Raw genomic sequence first — 20,820 nt, 5'->3', positions numbered from 1 at the left:
TAAATGACTGTGGGGCAGTGGGCAAGTAATATAATCATAACACCTTTACACACGGTAACCACCCCCCGCCTGGCATAACAACTTCTCTGGTGGAAACCCTGCACATACTTAAGGAGAGAAAGAGGGAAGTCTGCTTAGGGGCCTACCTTGTGAACCAGCTGTGCAATGAACAAGAAGCTCTGGCCTGACACCTCATGCAACACCCTAATAGCATAATGGATTTCAGTCATTGCTACAATTACACTGATGTGAGAAAACATATGCTTTTATACAAGTGAGGGGGCACAGTGAATGAAGTGGGGGGGCACTGCTCCCTGGTGCTCCCTCGTGAAGCCGACTCTGGATATATCCTAGTTAACTACACCTACCTTAGGCTTGTTACACATATGTAAGGTTTAATGCTATATCGTTAACTGGCAAATTACGTGACAATGCATTTCAGGCAATTTTACAGAGTAACTAGTAATGTAACAAGTATTGTAACTAACTACTTTCTCCAGGGAGTAATCAAATAAAGTAAGGGATTACTTTTTCCCTAAGTAATGAGTAATGTATAACACATTACTTTTCTGAGTAACGACCCCCAACACTGGTCAGCAGTCGCCACAAATGTTGCAGCTGCGGTTGTAGGGGCTGCAGTTGTGGGCGCTGCAGTAGGGAGCTGCAGCTGTGGGGGCTGCAGTTGTGGGTGCAGGAGTTTTGGCAGCAGCTGTTGTTGGGGCAGCAGTTGTTGGGGCTACAGTTGTGGGTGCAGGAGTTTTGGGAGCAGCTGTCGTTGGGGCAGCAGTTGTTGGGGCCACAGTTGTGGGTGCAGGAGTTTTGGGAGCAGCTGTTGCTGGGGCAGCAGTTGTTGGGGCTGCAGTTGTTGGGGCTGCAGTTGTGGGGGCTGTCAACATAAGTCATAGGAGCCTGACACTCCACTGAGGATCTAATTTGTTTTAGCATTACTTTTAGCTGGTAAGTAGAGGAAAGTACGTCACCACCAGCATCAGTTTTCCATTGTTAGAATACCATTGCCCTCAATGAGCTATTGCCAGACCATTACTGGAAACCCACATCAAGGTTGTCAAACAGGTTTCTTATCTATGTAATGCAGTTCCCGTCTTCATCTGCCCTCTCTGCTTTTGGATCACTTCAAATTCTTCTATTCCATATTACGCCTAATGTTTTACTGTTATCACTACTTCAGTCAGTTTAGTAGCACTGTAGGTACTACAGCTCCGTCAGTGACAGGCTTCTTCACCCACAGTGTGCGAAGGAGGAATACTGCAGGTCAGTGGTGTAGTGAAGAGGCGGGTGTAGGTAGATTGGTAAGTTACAGAGGAGGAAGTTAATATACTCTATATAATCTAAAAGCTTTCTGGCTGATGGGTGGGTGTACTGTAAACAGCCAGAAAAACAGGTGGGTATACCTCATTTATCTGCATAGACCCTGCACCATTGCCGCATGTCCTTCCTTCCTTAGTAACCAGTGCTGAAGCCCTTATTTACGCTAGCTATTAATGAAAACAATACTGATGGTTTTTGCTAATGATGTGTGTCACTGCTGAATGTTTCCTAAAGTTCACTGAAAATCAGAAATCAAAGACTTGCCTGTTAAAGCGTACCAGTTTAGGCTGTTTGTAAGACTAAATTGTGGTAGGATATTTTACCTTTCTATAAAATGAGTTACTATGGTGTATTGTAGCTGATACGTTTTCCATTTGACTTTGAATTTAGTTGAACTTCAAACTCCCTCACAAAAAAATTGTCTTTTTTATTCATCCGCTATAGTTCCTAGGTGGAGCTTGTTTCTACCGACGCTTTCAGTGTAACACACCCTGCGCATGCTCAGTAGCTCGTGTGTGCACAGAGATTTGAGCAGACGAGTTTTCTGCTCTTAAAGTAAACTTTGCGGAACTAAAACGATAGCTGTGTTGCGTGTTTTAGGAGACGGTGCAACTTTACATATGTAAAACTACCGGAATATCGTGAGTTTTTACAAAGATAAATGTCAACGTGATAGTGTGTCACTATGACCAAGAAGCGTTTGTTTTGCTAACGTTAGCTAGCTAAACGATGCAGAGTAACGTTTTCCAGCTAACGTATGTCCATATTTCTCTGTCTGTGCACTAAATAATCAGCCATTCGCGATGAGGTATTCAACTCTGTTTAATTGGAGTGTATAGTGGTATAAGAAACGATGTCTGCGCGACACCATCGACAGTATTAATATCAAAATTGCTGGATTTTTCTAACAGCTAACGTTAAAGCGTGTTAACCATAGCTGACGGTCGCTGTATTTTGTTTACCGTGTACAATAATGTGACTGTTGTTGTAAAAAGAAAAATGGACAGAGACTTGTTGAGGCAGTGTCTAACATATCATGGAGAATCACTGTTTAACAAACTGAAATGTGAACAAACAGAAAACCCAGACTTCCAGGCTGTGGTGTCTGACCTGTGCAAGGCCACGTGTGAAAGGTATCAGCAGCTTACTTTTGTTTGTTTGGTTTTGTTTTATTTGTTTTACTGAAGAAGATATTTCCAGTTAACATATTAACTTTTATTTATCATCTCCAATTTAAACTTCTCCTTTAGAAGGTCATCACTTCTTGCACTGGCAAGCTAATCGCTAATATTTTGGGGGATTTCGTTTCTCTGTTTTTTCCATGCATCGTGATATAGTATTATTGATCACAAGGAGGGCTGCATTGATTATTTATCACAATAGTGGATGATAAAAAGTGTTTGTTACGGGTCTAGTCTCAGTTAAGGATGATTTTATCAGTAACTGATAATGCAGTTATGTGAGATGTAGATGATCTGCTACCTCTTTTTATTGATTGTTGCTGTCAGAGGCTCCTAGAATAAAAATGTTGTTTCTTTCATTTTGTGAATTTGAATTCAACTGTCTGATTTAATCTTCACATGCATCCGTCTACCAGGCATGCTTTACACAACATTTGTAGTGATAAAATGTCATTTATTAAAGAGCCTCTGCTGATTATGTGTTTTTGTGCATCAGGAGTGATCGGCAGGACAGCGTCCTTGTGGAGCAGTTCATTGCCAGAAAGGCTGACATCCTGTTTTGTCCGGCATGGAAAACCGCCACTCATCAAGAGGAGGAACATGAGGAGGAGGATGCTACAGGTGTGTGTTGGTGTGACTACATATCTCAAGCTCTGTCCACACCAAAAGAGTTAAACAGTAGCAAAATAAACTGAGCTAAGCTCTCACTTTGTTTAACTGTTGTTCAACCCCCTGCTCTCTGTGATCACCTATACCATGTGTCAGTACAACCAAATTTAAATGAAGTTGTACTCATGTATGTACATATCTTTTCGTGTATGCCTACTTACAGCTCAGTGTCCCTTCCCTATTTTTACAGCCTGTGCTGGATGAGTTCCTAATTAGGGGAGGGGATTTCACAGAATGTGACTCTCTGTTGGACTGTTGATGAAGTCATACCTGGCGCCAAAGTGTCGTTAAGTTCTCTAATAACGTTTTTTGCCTCAAGTCTGTGTGCTCCAAAATACAAATCTTTGAAGTCTCTCCTGATACATATTTTTTTTATGTCTTTCAGAAGTGTGCAACACTCGCTATGTTTACATGCACAAAGTATTCTAGTTTTTGCCCCTTTTTAAAAAAAAGATACAGTATTCCTTTGAAGGTTTTTACATAGCTTATTAAAATGATTATTTCCTTAATATTCCTGTTTACATGTAGCCTTGCATAATTTGATTAACGTGACCTGACATGTTATTTATTATGTCAAAATATGGATAAGTGGAAAGGCTGGAGCCGCTTGTTCCACTTGCTTCTTTTCATCATTACAGGATTTTTCCTCTTGTTGGTGGACTTGTTCCTCCATGCAAATACAGCCTCCCTCTTTCATTCCTTTAACCACCTACTTGAAGAGGTGGGCATTGGATATTTGCGCTTATCCAAAGAGCTGTTAATAACAAAGTATTTCATAATGTTTAAAAGTAGGTGACCAGATATATGAGCTTTTCTTTTGGGCATGCATCTATGCACCAGCCTTGCAAACTGTTGGCTGGGGGGGTTATGTACAACATAACCATGACAATGCACAGAGCTGACTGCAAACAGGCAAGAGGTTGTGTGTCGCATCTGGGATAAAAAACCCCAGTGGAAATGTGTATTCTGAGTGTGCCGTACACCCGCCCTAAGAATGCTCCTTAAACCCGAATAATACCAGCATATTCCATATGTCTTACTCTGAAATTCGGTAAATTGGAATATCTAAACTGAATATGCTGTTTACATGACCAGCATCAAATTCAGAATGTTGTCATATTTGCAGTAGTAGTTCATTATTAGTGTACAGGAAAATGTAGCCACTGTGTCTACACAGGAGGTGTAGAGTGAGCAGCACATTAGCAGAGCAGCAGGAGGTTCAGCCCTCCATCTGTGTCTACACAGGTTGTTTTTAAATTGAAGTAGGAATGTATCTTTGTGTGTGAGATATTTAACTGTGCTTTCTGCCTCTGCCTTCCCAGAGCCTTATGCCATCATGCCACCAGTGGAGTTATTCATGGAGGTGTCTTATGAGGAAAGAAGAGCCATGCTGTACAGGGACTTGGAAAGAGGAGACATTGTGGTGGGGAGGATCAACAACATTAGAGATTATGGCTTCTTCCTTACTCTTCTTTGCACCGCAGGAGGACTGAAGAGAGACATAGAAGACCTAGAGTTGTCGGTATGTCAAGAAGCTAAATCAGTTAAATGGGCTTAAGCCCTGTCATAAATCTTGTGACAGATCGAAACCAATCATTCAACCATTGTAGATGCAGAAGACTTGGATTGTGAGTGGGCCAGGTGTACTGGTACAGCTCTGGCTCTGTGAATTCCTGAATGACTGCCAGTGAGAGTAAACAATGTGTCTCGTAGTGCACCATGCAGGTTGAGATCTAAAGTCACATGCTTGACATGTATGCGATTTATCCATCTCAGTTATGACTACCTAACCCACATTTGGTTTCTGGGAATCTCCTGCCCTAAGGGTTCGACCAACATGACCGGTATTCCTCCAGGAATTCACAGAACTATAGTTACTTTAGTAACTTCTTGCAAGCCCCTGCACCAGGTGGAACCACACAACACATCTGAAGACTTATCTAAACTATTCAGCTGTTTTTTTTCCTTTTTCTTCCACCTTCAGGCTCTATGTCACATCAGAGAAATTCCCTCCACCGGCAGCCATGATGATCCTTTGTCCTACTACCAGATCGGGGACTTTATCAGAGGTCAGTGTCTAAGTTGACTTTGCCTTAAACAACCAGCTGTGTGCAGAGTTTCTCTTACAGCCAGACTTCAGGCTCATTTTACCTAAAGTTGTTAATAAGGCTTTGACAGTCAACAAGTTGACTTGACTTATTCAACCTATCATTTTAATATTGCAGATTAATCATCGAAACGGATAAACTGGTGCTGATAAGACTTTTTAAAAACTAACATTTACGGTGAAACTTGGCTCCAGTAGTAGCTGATGGCTGTGTATCCAGTCACGTGGGGACGTACTATCGGCTATTGGCTTTTTCCTATTCCAAACTATTATTATTATTGTATCAGCCTTTAGCCATAGTCATGTTTGCGATGATTGGAGACCATCACCAAAACAAGTACTTTCTTCACATTTGAGAAGCTGAAACCAGAGAATGTTTGGCATTTTTGCTTGAAAGTTACTTAACTGATTAATCAATTATCAAAATAGTTATTGAGTCTTTTTTGTCAATGGACTAATCACTGAAGCTCTGCAATATCTATATCTGCATGATTTCCAGACAGTTACCAATCAGAATGCCCTCTAGAAATTCATAAGTTAAAAATACCTGAATGTATTTAGAACATGATTTTTGTTGTGAGTTTTTGCTGTTTTTCATGTCAAAAGAAAAATGTGGTCAAATCTTCACCTAATATCTGCACTGTCTCATTCTGTAGCTGCGGTGAAAGATATTGACCGCTACCAGGAGAAAATCACAGTGTCCCTCCACCCGGCCTCTCTGTCTTCCAGCTTGGAGCACATTAAACTGGGTGTCTTTCCCCGGGAGGAGCTGCCCATACACTACAGGTAACTACACAACATGACATGACAAAACACTACAAAATACACAACACTGAACTCTGAAAGGCTCTGACAAACTAAGACTAATTTAAAAAAGAAAATGTTGTAGTTTCAGAATTACTTTAGGGAAAAACATCTGGCTATTTGTGGTTAACACTGATTAATACATTAAAATTGAATTTAAATTTAATTTGTCTGTTGATGGTAACACCCATTTCACCCTGTCATGCTGTATTTTCTATGATTCTAGCTGCTCGTCATTATTTTATACAGATCAGCTGCAGTCACGACTGATGCTCATGTAAACATTTTCTTTGTGAGCTCCGTATTCACTTTGTAATCACAAGAGAAGATAAATAAACTATTTGAGTGCAGCTAATTGTGGCATGAGCTGCTATAACTGGAATTATCTGTTTAGCGTTTTTATACCTCTGTGCTGGCGACAGCCGTGGCCAGAGGCATGATATTTTTGGGTTGTCTGTCCATCCAGCTCTCGTAAACACAACAAGAATGCCTTGAAAGAATTTTTTCAAATTTGGCTCAAAGGTCACTGTGACCTCATGAAACATGTTTTTGGCTACTCAAGAAATGATACGCTAATTCTGAAATCATTTTACACAAATGTCTGACAAGATAAAATGATGAAGTGATGGCATTTTATATCCAGAAGGTCAAAGGTTAACTTCACTGTGACATCATAATGTCCTACAAAAACACTTTTTCGCCCATTACTCAACTTCAAGGCAAGACATTTGGTTGGATACTGAATTGATGACATCTTGGGTGTCCACCTCTACTGATTGTATAGATCTTCTGTGCTGCCGGGTTGAAGATGTGTGTGAAGGATTCCACATTTCACCAAAAAATACACTTAAAGGGATAGTGCACCCAAAAATGAAAATTCAGCCATTATCTACTCACCCATATGCAGAGGGAGGCTCAGGTGAAGTTTTAGAGTCCTCACAACACTTCCAGAGATCCAAGGGGAGAGGAGGTAGCAACACAACCCCACCTAATGGAGGCTTATGGTGCCCCAGATTCAAACGTCCAAAAACACATAATTGAAACTACAAAATATCTCCATACTGCTCATCCGTAGTGATCCAAGTGTCCTGAAGCCCCGACATAAAAAGTTGTTTCGAAAAACGCCATTTGAACTCTGTTTTTAGCCTCATTGTAGCCTGTAGCTCTAACTGCCTCTCTGAGCGCGAGACCAGCCAAAGTACGTGAACACACATGAACGCGGTGCCCATGTCTCACAGTCTCCTCCCTCGGAATATGGGTGAGTAAATAATGGCTGTATTTTCATTTTTGGGTGCACTATCCCTTTAAAACCTTTCATTAAATTCCTTCAAAGTCTTCATCATAGATATTGGACAGACATGGATGTAAACTGTAACTTGACTGGTTGACGGAGGCATACAGCCATGAGGCTGTAATTCTAGCCTACTTGTTGATAGCGTTCAGTTCTCACGTGGGACTCTGACTCCTCTCCTCTTAGCCGTAGCGTTTGTGCAGCCGCTGACTCCAGTGAGACCTATGAGTGCATACTGAAGAGTTGCCATGGCTACCACAACCCCTCCGTAGTGGACTTCCTGCTGGAAAAGGTGGGGATTAGTGACACCCACCCGCCGTCAATGATGAGAGGACTACAAAGGTAAACATGTTGACCGGCTGACTTGACTCACTTGTTTGAAATGAGAGCTCTAAGCAACGCAGCAGTTATCTGATAAGTGTTACTTCTCTCTTATTACCAAATGTCAAGTCAAGTTTCATAATGTGCAAAGAATTATAAGTATGTAAATTAGTAATTGTGAGTATGGAAAACTGTAAGGGAAAAGGACAAACACCTTTATACTGTTGTAATTAATGTCTTTGGTTCATGTGCTGTGGCCTGTGAAAAACTTCTCTGTATCTATTCTCTGAGTGTTTCTGTGTCAGGAGACTTTTCTTTCCAAATTTAAAGTTTAGCTTTCCAGGCAGGCAGCTGGTACTCTTTAGGTAAAGGAAACCAACAATGTTGAGAGACAACTGTTTTAAACGTTGCCGGAGTGTGACCTTGTGCCTCTTTTCTCCACAGTAAAATTTTCAATGAAGAGGATTTTGCTTCTGTAATCAGGAAGAAACAGTCTGCATCATGGGCCTTGAAGTGGTAATTCTAAACTTTTAACTTTAACTGCAGGAAGTGTGTAGATGGACTTCATTCTGTTTTTGAATTGGTCTCTCATACAGTAGTAATCACAATACAAAGTGAGCAACATGTCCTTTCATATAGTCTTTCTTCCTTTGGCTGTTTCTGACTTGACATTAATATAAACCCATTCTCCATCTTCCTTGTCTCTCTTTGTTCCATCAGTGTCCGTGCAGGTGTGGACCACTTCAAACACGGTCGTCACGTGGAAGCCATGAATGAATATAACAAAGCCTTGGATATCGACACTAATAATGTTGAAGCACTGGTGGCGCGTGGAGCTCTGTGAGTTGATTTTTAAATTTAAGTCATGCATCTTAATTTGGATGTTCTAATACTGTGTAACTCTGGTTTGATGTCATGGTTTCCAGTGATTACCAGGGCCTGTATCCCCTGGAAAGTCTTTAATTATTTGACATTTATATATCGTATACCCATCCCAAGAGTTTTCCAAGCCATCTGCTTTGTGTATTTTATTTTGGTGAACATTTAGCAGTTGTTTTTAATTGATAAATGATTGACGTAATTTTTTTCCAAATTGTACGTCAAATTGAAGTGGTGAGCACTGACAAAGAATGTGTCAGACAAAGAGAATGCAGCAATTCATTTGGAGGACAGGGTTTCCCCCAGAAAAGTTGTCAAGCCAGGTGGCAAGTATCTTTTGACAGCGCTGGAGGCAGCCTGGAGAAGGCTGGCAGTCGAGTTTCTTTTTTGACGGAGGATTTTGATGGTAACAATGCAGATAAGTTTGAAACATATGGAATATAATGCAGCTTTGGGATGTATTTATGAGGGATTGAACTGGGACAAAACAACATTGTGCATAGGGCCCCTAAAAAGCTAGAAATGAGACCTGTCAGGGGTAGAGGAGTTGTCAAGGACAAAATGCGAAGGATAGATCTCATTGCCGCCTTGAGTCCCATAGTGAATGGCGTTCTGACATCTTATGGTTAAAGGTAATGGTTAGCCATCATCATGAACCACCCTAAATACAAACTTCGGCTGCTGACTCGTTTACTATAACATTACTGTTAACATCAACCAGTCAAACATTAACTAACTAGAAAGGTTAACATTAATACTAGCCAGTTTAACATGACCTCATTGACTTGGGTTGAACTCCCCGTTGCAGCTGCGTCTGTCACGATATCAGAAGCTGGCAGCTCTGTGATGTGCGTGTATTGATGCGTGCTTGTGTGTGCAGTTACGTGTTGCCATTCATTTTAACGTTAGCAGGGTGTTTTCCTTTATTTTCCAGGCTACTTTAGTTTGAAAACTTAAAAATTTATTTGTAAAAAAATCCCTGATGCTTAGTCCCAGGCGGGGGATCGACCTAGGCTGGGCGGGTCTCCTAGCTTGCAATTCACAGGTGGAAACCCTTGAAGAAAATAGAAGGAACAGTATATCGGATACCACACCTGTCCCTGTCTTAATTTCATTGTCAGTGTTGTAGTAATTAGTTATGTTTGGCTCTGCGCCCGCTCAGTGTACCTGATGAAGCACAATGATATAACACAAAGGGAACTCCTCCATGAATGGCATAACAAACATTGATGTTAATGTCAAAACTGTCTTGTTTGTATTTACATCATTGTTAAAGTAAGACTTTATAATCCCTTAGTAAGCATCAAGTCTTTCAAAAGAGAATGAAAATAAATCCTTCTCAGGATGTAATTGTTTCTCAGTTGCAATACTTCCTGCAGATAAAATGATTTGATTCTCTCTTTTTTTAAAGTTTTTTTTAGTCTCACTGTGTGTTTTCTGCCTTGGTTTTTCACAGATATGCTAACAAAGGCAGCATCATGAAGGCTGTATCAGACTTTGAATTGGCCCTTGAGAGCTGTCCAGATCACCGCAATGCCAAGAAGTACCTCTGCCAGACATTGGTGGAGAGAGGAAAACAGTAAGCAGTGCTACCTTTTGCTTTAATAATAGTTCACAGGTGTCTGTCCTGGTAGTTTTCCAATGCATGAGGGATGCATTTGTCCTCTTGCCGTCTCTTGCCTCTGTGCGGCAGGCAGAGAGCAAGAATTATGTGCTAACATTACTTGTGTGAAAGGGATGGGGGTTCTGTGCTGCCTGTTCATAGAAGGCCAAGTCCAGTGTCAAGGCTGTGGTTCATGTCCATCTTGGCAATTGAGGAAAATAGTTTAGTTTGCAGCCTGAAACAAGAGCCAGCCTGCACAGTCCAGCTAACATGTCTTTGTAGGTGAGTGTCTATAAATGAACATGTATCCCGAAGTAATCAGTATCATGCTGCTTAGCCTAAGTGAGAGGTAGAAGAGCCATCGCCAGCAGTTGCACAGCACAGTAGAAACCTCTCCTGTGCTATATTTTTCATGTCATTTTTCTTCCCATTTAATCTTCTTTTATCAGTGTACAATTAACATTACATTTAAGAGCAGCAGAATCCTGAAAGGGTTTGAATATTTCTGTGCTCTGTCACCATTTTAAAAATAGATGACAAAAGATGACAGACATGCTGACTTGGAACAGACAAGTGAGCATTATCTGGTCTGGTTTGTTCATGTAATTAAAAAGAGGTCAGTGTAGAGATGGGAGTGGTAACAGAAAATGTAATTAAATGTAAGTAATTAATAGAAACAATTATTTCTGAGTAATAACTGTGACGTTATTAACTCAGAAGTCTATTTTGTGTGTGTGTNCTTGAGGAACAGGAGAAACTAGTAACAGCAGAGGGACTGTACAGAAGAGCTCTATCTCTCGATGACTCAAACCCTGAGGCGCAGGAGGCCCTACACAAGATCACAGACACAATACAGGTGAGCGGACCACCAAACACGCATGCAGCACGTGCGGGACTTAGGCAAAGTTGACAGGTATGCACCGTGTGTATTTTAGGTTTAACCATTAAAACACACGGCAACAATAATGGGCATATCAAAGCTTTGTCAAGCCTACCCTTAAATGTGGTGTTGCGTATGACTTTAAAAAACATTACATTAATAATTAACTTTTTATAGGTTATTTATTTCAGGCCCTCAGCATATCTGTTTTGTTTTTTTTCGTCTCACTGCTTTCATACGCTGCAGAAGGAAGCTAAAACAACGCCAAAAACCTGGGTGTACATTACCTGCTCAGCACCAAATGACAGACAAAATTAATGATTAACTGGGGAATATAGAGACTTGATTAGCAGCTAGCGAGCCAGGTTTTCCCCTCAGCAGCTGGTGTAGACTAAGAACTAAGTTGTAAGGAGAGTGAATATTGGACTTATATTCACCAGGTGCCTAGACACACAACTCCAAAGAATGTTAATGTTGCTCTGTACCTGCAATACTGGGTTCACAGCTTGTTTCCACTGCCCCCAAGTGGCCAGAAAATAAATTGGAGCAGGTGTAAATCCAAATTCAGCAGAGGCATGCATGAATCTAACAGTTGGTCAGATACTGAATTGGTGACACTAAACTTATGTTTCCAACTTGGTGCTGATTGTATAGAACTTCTGTGCTGCTTGGTTGAAGATGTGTATGAAGCAGCATCCACATTTTAGAGTTTTTGCGTCTTTTCAATAACATCCATATTTGAAGCATTGTCTACTGTCGTGTCAAACGAGTGTGGACAGACATGGATGTAAACTGTAACTGCAACTTGAATGGTTCACGTCAGAAATGTTTTTTGAAAGTTATCCTGGGGCCGTTTTACCATCATGAACAACTAGTTAAAAAATTTCCCGCACACTCAAAAATCAAGAATATTTAGTACTGATACTGATTTAATTTGGTCCTTTTTCCAGTGTTATCACACCAAACATTTATAGCCTGCTCAGAATTAGTGTGTAGTATGAAATTGGGACATTAAGGGAGATGCCATGCACAGTCTGAAAACGCCCACACACTCTTATCAAGCCTAATCAGTCAAATAAGTAAAAAACACCCATTTAAGTGTACCAGGGGCTTAGTGGGGGTTTTACAATATCTAGACCAGAGCTCCATGCAGTGCTGTCCATGGTGCTGAATGATGTCTGAGAGCGGCCATAGGGGCATCTGTCTCAAGTTGCCATGTCTTCTGAAAACAAATGTTTATCTGATACAGATAGTCTACTTAGTTAGAGAAAATATTAGGTATTCTTCTCTGAACAACATCCTGTTACATTCTGAATTTTGCACATAAACACATACATGTTCCCGACACTGTCGGTTTGTAATACTGATTAAGTGTTTTGGTGTGTTTGTATGTCTGCGACCCTGGGCCGCTGCCCTTTGACCCTCCAACTTCCACGGCCTTGTCACCTGCCTTGCGGGGGTGAAAATAAATAAACTGCACAATGGCAACGGCTCCTCCACTGGACACTTGTGTGTGCCATGTCCCTGGTCCAAATACGGTAACGTTGAAACCTTCTGTGTCTCAATGGGGAACAAATGCTGTTTGTCTTCTCTGCACATCTCTGCTTTTACCTCTGTCCCTCCATCTGCCTCTCTGCTAACTACTGTTCTCTTGGATCACACAACTTTCTCTGTGGTAAATATGTGACCCTCCGTATATTTCTCCATCATTCTGTCATCTGTGGTGTGTGATCGTAACGTCTTCTGTCCTTCTCAAACCTTTGACTTCCCTCTTCCTCTCCATACTTTTAACTCCAACACGAATGACTGAACAAATGAATGAATGGCTGAATACTGATTGATTTCGGGGTCTCTGTTGCATGTCTTGGGTCATGGCGTGTTTGAATATGTCTCTGTGGACTCTTGCCTGCCATTGTCATGTCTTGCCTTGCCTTGCCCGGCGACCGTAAAGAAATCGATTCGCCGGCGAGAAGAAGCGCTGGCTAAGGAGCAGGAGAAAGCTACGAGCAGCCAGACCAGTGCTGAGAAATTGCGTAAGATCTTAAAAGAGGAGAAGAGGTGAGTTGGCTCTGATCTTTTAAAGGTTTGGCAGGTAAATATACTGCAGATGAAGTCATGCAAGTCATTTCATAACTTCAAAGCATCAGCTGTTTTCAGTGGATGTCTTTTTTTTTTTTTACAGGATGAAGAAAAAACGAAAGAGATCAGTCTCTTCCTCTTCTTCTTCCTCCACTTCCTCCAAGAGCTCCTCTTCTTCTTCATCGTCTTCCTCCTCACGCAGGAAGTCCAAGAAGAAGAAGAAGAAAAGGAGGCGATCTGAGCGAGGTAGTAAGCGCCATCGCAGGATCTCCTCAAGGGAGAGCAGGAAGAGTGAAGAGGGTAAGAGTGAGAAAGACAGAAAGGAGAAAGTGGAGGACGAGCTGGAGTGGTATCCCGCTCCTCCCAACACCTCCGCCACCTTTCTCAACCAGAAGGGAGGCCCGAGGTTTGGAGAGAGGGATGAGGAGGAGGTAGTGGAAAAGGATGCTGAAGAAAGACGAATCAGTCAGCTTTATTCTTTGTCAGCAGCTTCAGAAGACGAAGAGTCTGACTCCTCACGCAGAGAGAAGAAAAGAAGGGAAAGGGAGGAGAGCAGGACAAGAGGAAGGAAAAACAGTCAGAGTAGAAGCCTGGAAAGAGAGGAGAGAGGGAGCAGGAGTAGAGAAAGGAGGGATAGGAGCAGGGAGAGAGGGAAGGAGGATAATAGGAAAGACAGGAGAGGCAGTGAGTCCAGGAGGAGAAGCAGCTTAGACGAGAACAGAAAGCGAAAAGTGTCCTGCTCCTCTGCTGAATCTGACTATTCACGAAAATCCAGTTCCAGATCTGAATATTTGGGGAACTCGGGTTCTGCGTACAAACATTTGGAGAGCAGAATGAGACATGACTCTTCCAGAAGGAACTCCTTGGATGGTGGTAGGTGTGAAAACAGAGGGCGGGGAGACATTCGGGAGGTAGAGGAGGCAAAGAGAGAGAAGGACAGCAGAAAGGGGAGAGAGGACGAGAGCAACAGGTCAGATGGAGGAAACAGCAGAAAATCAGAAGGGGCTGGAAATAATAATAACAAACAGAATAGTTTGACCCCAGTACCTGGTGGAGGGCCTAAAAAAGATCTCCCTTCCAACCTGCTAGATATTTTCAATCAGATTGCACAGTTTGAGAAGGAGAAAGGAGTCAGGCCAAAATAACAACTCCAAACCAAAAGTCCAGAATGTGCCCAATACTAGTGAAACAAGACTGTGAAATGGATGTTTGTATCATGAATTCATTCATTCTGGACTGTGCATCAAGCAAACACTGCTGAAGGAATGGCCAAATGTGTTGTTGATTGAATGTCCCCAGTTGTTGTCAGTTACCTCTAGATTTAGTGAAAACATCCGAGTCATTTTATTTGAAATGTCTTTGTCCTTATGGTGGATTTAAGGCCTGTGAGAACCTGTTGTGGTCAGAATGTGCGCCTGAATAGCTTGATACTGTAGTTTAATACTTAACCAAATAATGTGATTACATGTTATTATTCTATCTGGTTGCTGTAAGCCAAGTAAAGAGAGGGACATTTTCCACTTACTGAAGTCAATATTATTTGCCATCTGTGATCATTTCCCCATTTAGAGGTTAATGTTTGTGTACATTTTGAGATTATATTACGTTACTCAGCACATCTGATGTCACATCAGTTGCCACAGGCTTTAATATCTCATTTTGTGTTCATCTTAAGTTGAGACTTTTATCTGTTAAAGGAGATACTGCCTTATGTTTACTGCCTTGTGCCATTTTGTGCATTCTCTCTGTGGCTTGTTAAACAACCCGACTGTTAGTACTGCAGTACTTTTTCAAGCTTTTCACAACGCAGATGTTCCAGTTGTGTCCCAACACTTTTTCTCCTGGAGTAGAACAAACTCATGTTAATCAATAAAGCATTGAAAATGTCACATGTGGTGTCATTCAAGTCATTGGGATTTGATTGGCTTTTTCAGTTCAAGCAAATGTTTACCTGTCTTCCTAATGCTAACAGACCATGCATATTTCTCAAAATAACAGGAATGAAGCATCCTTTGCTGATTTATAGCAATATATCCGATACAGCCAATGTGATAAATTCCAAAGCATCAAAGCAGCAACATAAACATTTAAATGCCTCTGTTGGGCAGAAAAATCAAGCTCATAAAATTTAAACCTGCAAGAAAGCATTTTATCAAAAATGAATGCAATATTTGACTTCGATTATAGTTCTCATTCAGCAGCACATTATCGAGAAATGAAACAAATGTTCACACAGAAATGTAAAAGATTCATAACATTAATAGATTATCCTGTTATACCATCTGAATATCTTCTTTTTGGTACTAATCATTATATTCACATATTTAATGCTTTTAATTCTCTGTGTATTGTTTTTAAATAGCTAATACCAGATGTTGACTTAAGTTAATACAACGCTCTATGTCTCTGTTACTAGTGCTAAATACAGGAGGCTGCAGGGACAATACATTTAAAAGTAAGTATTTTTTGGGGGGTTGCAGCGCACTCTGGAGAGATTTCACAGGTTTCAGTGATTTAAAGATGTAAAGAGTTAATGTCTCTGAAGGAGAACAGCATCCAAGGTCAAATGGTCATTGTCCGGTTAAAAGAGTCAAAGTTTTAACATGACGGTTACAAAGAGCTTGCATATTCAAGGCCACAGTTCATGATGATGTAAATGCAACAGTGCGGAAAACCTCCAGTCAAACTTTATGGTGGAAATATTCAGCTGTGGGGCTGTTTCAAGTGACTTGCACAGGATCAGCTACACACTTGCCAGAGAGAGAAATACCACTTTATTTTGCAGCAGCATGCTACCCCTTCTGGCTCAGTAATATGTGTGGAAGAGGATTCATTTTCCAGCAGGATATTGATCCTGAACATGCATGGAAGCTACTGTATACCAGGCCTGTTTGAAGTCCAAGGAAGAGCAAGCCTTTTCCCCTCCACAGTCACCAGACCTAAACTTTACTGAGGAAAAAAAAAATGGGCAAAGTCCAAAAGTGAAAAGGGGAAACAGGAAAATCACAAGACGCTAATCTGGGATACTGTCAAAGGGTTGGTTCAGCCAAAAATTCAGTGACAAAATCATCAATTCTCCTGTGCTATCAGCCATGCATATAGTTCATGTTTTATTTTCCCTTTGAGCTATTACACCTTTTTTTTGTTTTTACAACACTGATTGTATGAAGTATTTATTTGGTAGAAAGTAGTTCAAAGTCTGATGTAGGAACTTTTTTGGTGAGCTGGCCCTTTAAGTAGAGCTGGAATAAGGTTAAAGATATGACTAAGACAAACTGTAGACGCCAAACATTAGGAAATGTTTACCCTTTGTAAATATTAATATACTTTACTGACTGAGTGTAGTTTTTTGTCTTCTCATGCCCTATAAGAAAAGCCCATGTTGATCCCCATATTGGACATTTCAGTGTTGCAGCAGCACAAAGACAGAAATGGTACAGATACATAGAGAAACATATCAAATTCAATTCAAAAAAAGTACTTAAAATAAAGATAACAATAAAAGCTATTAAAGAGCAAGTAGACTCAAAATTACAATGCAAGCAGTATAGAAACTACCCACGACCAGTGCTGCACTTGAGCTGCAATGCTGTCTCAAGCAAAGTGACAGTAATGTGATTACTAGCAGCAAAGTACAGTTGGCTACTGTATATGTAATGTAATGGGATACCACCAACCATAGCAGTGCACAGCAGAATAGTCTGTATTACAGTGTTGGATATAAAGAAAAATATAGTTTGAGGTGAAATGCTTAGCATAGTGTATAATTTAGTATGAGCATAGTATAGTTAATGTATTAAAAGAGTACTTGTATAATAATAATAATAATAGTACTACTATTAACAATAATCATAAATATAGGATGACGTAAAATATAATAAACACAATATGCTACATGTATTTGGTGTGCAGTATTTGTAAATTAAATTAATGAGAGACAATAGAGAGGAAGAGTGTGCCAGACACTGGGAATTGGGTGTGTATGTGCATGTGGTGTGTGTGAGTTTCTGACAGTAGCCAGCTGTTTGCTTCCATTCTGTCTCACTCATCATGTTATTGTTGTCCACACTGAGGCAACACTGTCCTGACATGTGATGGCCTAAACACATCTGGTTGTCTCTCCTCCTCCACTTAAGCAAATTAAACCTAAAGTGGCATTATGTCTTATTAGTGCTTTAAGCTACTTGGTGTCACACATTTGATTAAATAACCGGACACACACACACACACACACTCACAAGTGGCTGTGCGACCAGTCGTGCGTCGGCCCGTGCCAAAGTAGCTTACTTGAGGCTTAGCTGCCAACCTCTCGCTTTCCTCCTCCATCATTACTGGTTCCATCATCAGTGATGCAGCAGAGAGGCTACAGTCTATCTTGTTAGGGCAGATTAAGCACTAATATACAGGCAGTAAAGAAGCCTCTTCATCTAATACTGTACACACAGACTCCTGATCCTGTGCTTTCTGTCTCACAAGCCTGACATCTTAATCTTTATAAATACTGACTGCAGGAGATCCTGCAGTCGTGCCTCTGGCCTCGCCGAGTGCTCACTCTGTGGGTCATCATTAGTCCTATAAAGAGGCACCGGAGGAGTTTTTGGTCCTGAGCAAGACGCATCACTGAGCACATGGATTATTCTGATGCCATTGTGCGCCCTAAAAATGACTGCTGTGAGGATTGCAGTCTGAGTTTGTGCCTCACTTTCAATTATAGTTGTCAAATACAAAAATAGAGAACACACACACACAAGAAAAACACATACACTGAAATTTGATGTCTTCTCATAATGGCAATAATATTGTGGTCCTCCGGATTTTAATTACTTACCTCCAGCCTGCAAAATAAAATATAACATATGCTGTGTGTTCATATAAGAGGAGGGAACTTTGTAATCTTTGTATGTGTTATCCTCTTTCTTTTACCGTTCAAAACAATGTTCACAATACCAACAAAAACATATTGTTAATGCAATGTAATCACTGGAATTGTTACCACACACACAAGTTGATTTTTAAAAATGTTTTTTTCTTGTGTTTATCTCCAGTTATTTTTGAAAGGTACTATAAAGAAACATAGTGTAAGCTCTACTTATTCAGAGGCCTTTTAAAGCAGTTTAACATGCTATATGGATCAGAGGTTCTTGGATCACGTACCACCAGAGATTTATGTTAACATTGTAGTTAGAATCTGAGCTTTGTATCCACAGTGTACATGTCCTTGAGAGGGACTGACTCACTTGCTCCTGGAAAAAAAAAAACCCAGCCTCCTCCGACCCACGAGTGAACACTTAAATGTTTCTCAAATACCAAGAGGCAGAAGGAACAAATTCCTCATCACTTTTAGAAATGCATCAGATGTGCAGTCCTGCAGCTCTCCACTGGAGGGCAGTGGTGCACTGTGGACACCAGCTGTGGATTTTTAGCAAAAGGAACATATTGCATTAGTCTTCTCCATATTCATACTAATGGAGATGTTTGCTTTTGTTTAAGTAAGAAACTGCATCTTGCATGAGTTTATGCTTTGATCCGTCTGTGAGTCAATCAGAAACAGACAATCTGGTTCATTATAGTGGTTTTAAGAAAGGTGCAGCCTTTGTGGTTGTTATTAACAGGGGTGGTGCTAGGAATTCTGGGTCCCTTGAACATTAATTCACTTGGGATCCTGAATTAGAAATATAACACGATATCTTTGATTTATTCCTTGGCCCCCATATTCATGTTAAGTTTTTATCTCCACTCAGCATGTCACGGCTGCTCAGTAGATTTGTTTTGGTAACTTTTAGGTGCAACAAAAACGGAAAAAACAAGGGCAATGGTGTTCGTGATTTTTATTTTATAACCAAAGAAATTAAATAAATTTCATAAGGCGCTATGCAAAAAGCTGACTATCCACTGAGTTTAAAAATAATCCAAATGAACAAGAATGAAACATGAAATGAAGAGTAAGAGATTTAAAAAAGCAAACAAATACCACGTATGTACCAAGTGAAACTTGATGAAACCATAATGATAAGTCGAAAGAAAGAAAGGAAAATAAAATCTACTAAGGCTGCAGCTATTTACTTTTTCATCAATAAATTGCTTTGTCAGTAAAAGTACTGTGAAAAATACCCATCACAGTTTTTCAGAGCCAAAGGTGTCATATTCAAAACACAAAGACAAGTGTATTATTATATATGACAAAGGAAAGCATAAAATCATCACATGTGAGAGGCTTGAACCAGAAAATATTTGGTGTATAAGCTCGAACAATTACTGGACAGACATTTATACATGTTTCTAGTAACATTTTGGTTAAAATACACAAGGACGAACAGTGACAGTTTTGTATCTCGTGGTTAAACCAGCATTTATGCAGCATTCAGGTATGACTAACTAACTGATATAGTGATTTATGAGAATATGTCCATTTAAGGAAAAGCTACATAACACTTTTCTGAAAACGGACCTGGCAGTTTTTAGTGTCTGTTGCTGTTTTGTTTGTTTTTTTGCCTCATGAGGGAGGACACTGTTATCTTTGTGTTTACCACTCCATCCCTCTTCCTGTAAATAACACATGTTCATGTATTCTGTATTTCAGGCACAGAAACACCTCTTTATTGTCCTTTTCTGCAGACCTGAAGGACTTTATTTCTCTGGGGGGGTTAAGTCCTGACCCTGCTCTGCTGCAATAAGCTGAGAGTGAAAAAGTGGTAGCAAAAGAAAAGAAAGAACGACAGAGGGAGGGCAGTTTGACCGCTGGAGGGAAAAGAATAAGAAGACCTTTAGTCCTTGAAGGTGTGGGTCTCTTCGCTAGTTCGGGAGGTCAGCAGCAGCAGCTGTCCTGCTTGACCGACTCTGATGAAGCTGCAGATTCTCGCCTTCATGAATCATCCCACTCCATTCTCCTCCTCCTCCTCTGCTCCCACCTGGACTCCTTTTCACAAAGAGAGGGGATTCCTCCTCTTAGGCCTCTTTCTTCAGCACTGAGGCAATCAGACTGTTGAACACGCAGAAGGAGATGAGACATTTTAAATTAGTGTTAGGAGAGGGGGAGAGAGAGAGAAGGGGAAAATGACATTTTTCATTTTCTACAATAAAAGGTACTACATTGAATTCTCGGAGCATGACAATACGGAGGAGTAAGTAATGGAATAGGAGCAGACGTGGCGTCTGTGTGTTAGTGGATAATGAGGAATTTAAAGATGTACGGTCCTCTGCTGCCATTCAATCAGACTCTCACCCCGTCACTGTCACTGGCCCTCGTCTCAGCGCTGTCACAATACTGCACAGAGACTCAAACTTCTTTTTTAAATGATTTCTGTAGTCATCCAGAACATGGTCTTAGGGGGGTTTTGGGCAGCAGCTAATCAAGCAAAATGCACCCTTTTAATATCCTGCTAACCTACGTGACGATAGTGTCCAGGCAGCTAACTTGTACAGTATGTTAACCAGGGTCCATTACCAACCAGGCACAGGTTGGGCCCCTGACCATCAAGGGCCCCCATAGAACACATAATAATAAGCATATTGGCCTAAATAACAGACGGTATTGTTTTTGGAAAAAAATGTTTTCAACCGTAATGTTGCTAGGCCAGCAAGTTTTAGTTTAAAGGAATACTTCATCAGTTTGGGCAACTGTGGCTCGGGTAGAACGAGTCATCCACTAGTCGGAAGTTCAGCGGTTTGATCCCCAGC

At 40.7% G+C, this 20,820-nt stretch overlaps 1 protein-coding gene across 1 annotated transcript; it reads left to right on the top strand.

The window, feature by feature from the left end:
- Positions 1 to 1,829: 1,829 nt before the first annotated feature.
- On the top strand, positions 1,830 to 15,030 carry ttc14 (tetratricopeptide repeat domain 14). The gene is made up of 12 exons (XM_050054835.1): positions 1,830 to 2,462; positions 3,007 to 3,131; positions 4,502 to 4,701; positions 5,164 to 5,248; positions 5,943 to 6,072; positions 7,568 to 7,723; positions 8,147 to 8,218; positions 8,423 to 8,542; positions 10,038 to 10,161; positions 10,924 to 11,040; positions 13,016 to 13,122; positions 13,247 to 15,030. The coding sequence occupies exons 1-12, from the start codon at positions 2,329 to 2,331 to the stop codon at positions 14,286 to 14,288; spliced, it is 2,412 nt and encodes an 803-aa protein (XP_049910792.1). The 5' UTR covers positions 1,830 to 2,328; the 3' UTR covers positions 14,289 to 15,030.
- Positions 15,031 to 20,820: the final 5,790 nt, after the last annotated feature.

This window comes from Epinephelus moara, chromosome 10 (genome assembly GCF_006386435.1).
Source record: "Epinephelus moara isolate mb chromosome 10, YSFRI_EMoa_1.0, whole genome shotgun sequence".
Lineage (NCBI taxonomy): Eukaryota > Metazoa > Chordata > Actinopteri > Perciformes > Serranidae > Epinephelus > Epinephelus moara.
The sequence above is the reverse complement of the archived record's forward strand: the minus strand, read 5'-3'. Positions and strand labels throughout refer to the sequence as shown.

Excerpts from the sequence above, each read along its gene's own strand:
- ttc14 (XM_050054835.1), top strand. The coding sequence starts at position 2,329 with ATGGACAGAGACTTGTTGAGGCAGTGTCTAACATATCATGGAGAATCA. Across the intron at positions 3,132-4,501 it reads TGAGGAGGAGGATGCTACAG|AGCCTTATGCCATCATGCCA; the intron begins GTGTGTGTTGGT and ends CTGCCTTCCCAG. Across the intron at positions 5,249-5,942 it reads GATCGGGGACTTTATCAGAG|CTGCGGTGAAAGATATTGAC; the intron begins GTCAGTGTCTAA and ends CTCATTCTGTAG.